The sequence below is a fragment of the Argentina silus genome, assembly GCF_951799395.1.
Source record: "Argentina silus genome assembly, chromosome: 7".
In the NCBI taxonomy this organism is placed as follows: Eukaryota; Metazoa; Chordata; class Actinopteri; order Argentiniformes; family Argentinidae; genus Argentina; species Argentina silus.
Window position 1 is genome coordinate 22,563,270 of NC_139661.1, and position 3,873 is coordinate 22,567,142.

A 3,873-nucleotide genomic window follows, 5' to 3' on the forward strand; every position below is an offset into this window, starting at 1 on the left:
AGGTCTGCTGTACATACTGTACACAGTGCTGTGGCAAGTGTTTCTGTACAGTATCCCTTCACATGATCCGAGGCCTCCTGCCATTCGGGAATGTTGCAGCTTCACAGTAATGGGGTGATAGTAGGAAATGATGTCAGCATCTACGGCCCATACCAGGGCAGTTACCTCCCTCCCATTTTGATGTGGTTGGCTTGTATGTTTCCAGTTTGTTTGGGAACTCTAATCATTAGTGCAATGGTTGCCACATGGAATATCTGGGGAGGCTGTAATGGCCGCCTCTTGCCCCTTCCTACCACAGACAGCCTGATAAGAATAGACTTAGCATGACCTGAACACCACGCTCGCTCTGTGGGCTGTCTTTGTCTAAAAAATGTTTTACCATAAGTTAACCATAAGTTTTAACCACAGACCCTTCAGAAATCAATTGATTTGAGAAGTAGATCATTTTGAAAATTTTGCAAATGTATTCTTGTATGTATTCTCATGTGTTTGAAGTGTTTTGGGGTGATGTCCACATTTTAAGTCTTAACTGTTTTAGTTGTATGCAAGAAAGCAAGAACACCAGGATACAGTGGAGGAAAAGTGTACTTTATTTTCACATGAAAAGTTCCTATAAAGAGTAAAGAATGTAAAGAAATGTTGTAAGTTTCCACCTCCAGTTAAATATTACACAAAATAAATAATTTATTTCAATACAGTCAAAACGCAGTGGTTAAGTATCAAACAATTGTCTTTTCTCATTTACTGTACACACTATTGTTACAGTTTATAGTTTCACGATTCAACCTACCAAGTTTTGTTCAAGGTTATTTTCATAAGTATCATATATTTTTGGGCCTCCCTTTTTACCCGAGCTGCTCTGGTCTTTCAAATGACATTTTGAAGCCTAGATTACAGCTAGAAACCATTTTTGCACCCTCAAAACCAGTGTTCCCTCAATGTATCCCCTTGGATTGTGTCTCTCTATCGCTTACGTCACACCCTTCCTCCGCTCCACCAGTGGTAAAAGATTTGGCACAGAAAAGGTTTCATAGTTCATCCTGTGCCCCAGAAAACACTGGCCATTCTCAAACTACTTAACACCCCCAACCAAAGCCAAAGCAGAGAGTGCATTTTCCTGTGCAGTTGTAGTCATACAGTAGATGTATGGTTGTAGTGCCTGATTCTTGAATGAAAAGATGTCTTTGGGGGGAACGTCTTTGCTTGTGCAGTTCTCAGAAGCTCTCTGTCCAGTGCTGAATAGCTCTCCCACAGTCCCACAGACCGGCCAGACGCTCCCAGTCACACCATGATGGGCAGGAAGTGTGTGGCCGTGTTCCTCCTGCGGGTCTTCTTCCCTCTCAACGGCCTGCCGTGGATGTTCAGGCCCACGAACATCTGCCTCTTCTTGTTCCTCCACTCAGCCGAGGCGTACGTGTTGTAGCCGTTCTCCTCGATGCGCTCCTTCAGGGTGCAGTCTCTGCCAAACTCTCTCTGGAAGAAAGACAATACTACATTTAAATCAGATATGTACTATAGTCCACATATATGGATTTAAAAATGTCTTGGTATTTATTAAACCTTTATCCACCCAGATAAGTTAACAGAAAAACAATACAACTTTGCTTGATTGTACGACTGGAATGAATTTCAGTAGAAGTACTTGTTTATTTATATATACAAATCTGTTACGGTAATGGTTTTTATGGGATGTCTGTGTCACCTGTGTGAGCAGTAGTATGCACTTTGCACTTTTAGTAGTTTATAATCTAACCCTTTTTAGGATCCAAAGGGAACACCAGTCACAGGCCTTTAGATAAGGCCTCCTCTGATAAAAGCAGAAGAATCTAACACAATCTCTCTCTCTCTCTCTCTCTCTCTCTCTCTCTCTCTCTCTCTCTCTCTCTCTCTCTCTCTCTCTCTCTCTGGGGCTTGTAGTTTGACCTCTGACCCGGATACTGACCACTCCGTACAGCTCGCCCTTCTTGCTGATAGCCAGGTAGTAGTTACTGCCCAGTCCTTTGATGGCCACCACCCCAATGTCGACCGATGTGATCTCCAGAATACCTGGAAAGTACAAATAACAGAAATAAATCATTTATACACCATCTATAACAGGTCATGTATTGCCTCTATCATAATGTCTAGCTAATGTTAACCCTTTTAATCATCAATTAATTCTTAGTTCAATAAAGCAATCAGCCAATCAGGTTATTGAGGGGAATTAGACAGGAAATGACCTTCTATTTGCAGCAGACCTCAGAGACAGAGGAAGTAGAGGCCATAAAATGTTGTCTTGATGTGCCGTGGTTGCAGATAAGAGTGTGTAGAACAATCAACAGTGTCACAGATCCAGACCCAGACCCAGCCACCAGCCAGCCAGCTGGGTCAGATAAGGACTGAAGGGAAATGCACAGAATCAGAGATGTGTGTGATGGTTCCTAGATGAGTCTCCACTGTTACTAAACAGGCCTCAGCAGAGATTAGCATGTGGCATCTCGGGAACCTACAGCAATCTATTATATAACCCACTGAACTCCCTGAGCACTGTGTTTGTCTCTGGACTGATCACACTACTCCCCAGAATCTCAGGAGGTAGAAAACACAGCATGGTAATGTAAGACACGAAAGATTCTAAAGTCTTACTCATGTAACATACTAACTAACCCTAACCCTAACCCTAACCCTAACCCTAACCCTAACCCGAACAATGCCAGAAGACACTAAGAAACTGCGTTTGCATACAAAAGACCTGTCGTGTTGAGCAAGTAAACTGCATGCTTTCTTAACCTATTTTCATCAATAACAAGGATCATTTATCTAGATATGGAGCCATAGGCTACACATGTGCAACAGATTTCAGCTGGAAATGTCATTTGGTGCGAGAATTAATAGGTGCATGGTCAAGGACATAATTGTTGAGTTGTTGTTTTTCTCAGTTTGGTATGTAGTTTATCCATTCCCAGTGCTAATATTCAGGTTACCTAGACGCTGTTAAAAAAGCAGTTAATTTATCCCCTGTATCAGTGGCATGCTGTTGTAGACAGCTAGGGTTATTTGTGTGTTCCTGGTATCAGAGGTCAGGAAGATAAAACTTCCTACTGTGTCCTTTGACCACAGACCCCACTTATCTCATCTGACACTCTGTGTGAGTGTGTGTGTGTGTGTGTGTGTGTGTGTGTGTGTGAGAGAGAGAGAGAGAGAGAAAGAGAGAGAGAGAGAGTGAGTGTGAGTGAAACCCTCTGGTTCCCATGTCACATTTTGTGCCTCCCTCACTGACTTCCTCCCCCCACTTCCTGTGCGGGGTCATTATCCTATCCTGATAACCAAACACACACACACACACACACACACACACACACACACACACACACACACACACACACACACACACACACACACACACACACACATACACACACACACACACACACACACACACACACACACACACACACACACACACACTGTCGCTCGGGGGTGTGAACTCCAGGGAGACGATGCCCTTTGATCAGACTGCCATTGCCTCCCCTGTCTTCCTTCCGATGAGTGTGTGTGGCTGCCTGTTTCTCTGTCCAACCCACTCCTCCTCCAGCCAGGGGGCCTCTAATGGTGCTGCCTGTTTCTCTGTCCAACCCATTCCTCCTCCAGCCAGGGGGCCTCTAATGGTGCTGCCTGTTTCTCTGTCCAACCCACTCCTCCTCCAGCCAGGGGGCCTCTAATGGTGCTGCCTGTTTCTCTGTCCAACCCACTCCTCCTCCAGCCAGGGGGCCTTTAATGGTGCTGCCTGTTTCTCTGTCCAACCCACTCCTCCTCCAGCCAGGGGGCCTCTAATGGTGCTGCCTGTGCGAAGTCTGGAGGATGCAGGTGTCCTGAGAGAAAAAAGTGCCCTCT

At 44.8% G+C, this 3,873-nt stretch overlaps 1 protein-coding gene across 1 annotated transcript in view; it reads right to left on the reverse strand.

The window, feature by feature from the left end:
- Positions 1-1,281: 1,281 nt before the first annotated feature.
- The window catches only part of fgf10b (fibroblast growth factor 10b), a gene marked incomplete at both ends in the record, with an annotated part of 7,280 nt that continues 4,688 nt past the window's right edge, over positions 1,282-3,873 (reverse strand). Inside the window, 2 exons of the mRNA XM_083674014.1 lie at positions 1,282-1,473; positions 1,943-2,046. Of these exons, the coding sequence (XP_083530140.1) occupies positions 1,282-1,473; positions 1,943-2,046 (296 nt within the window). The remainder of the gene's footprint in view (positions 1,474-1,942; positions 2,047-3,873) is intronic.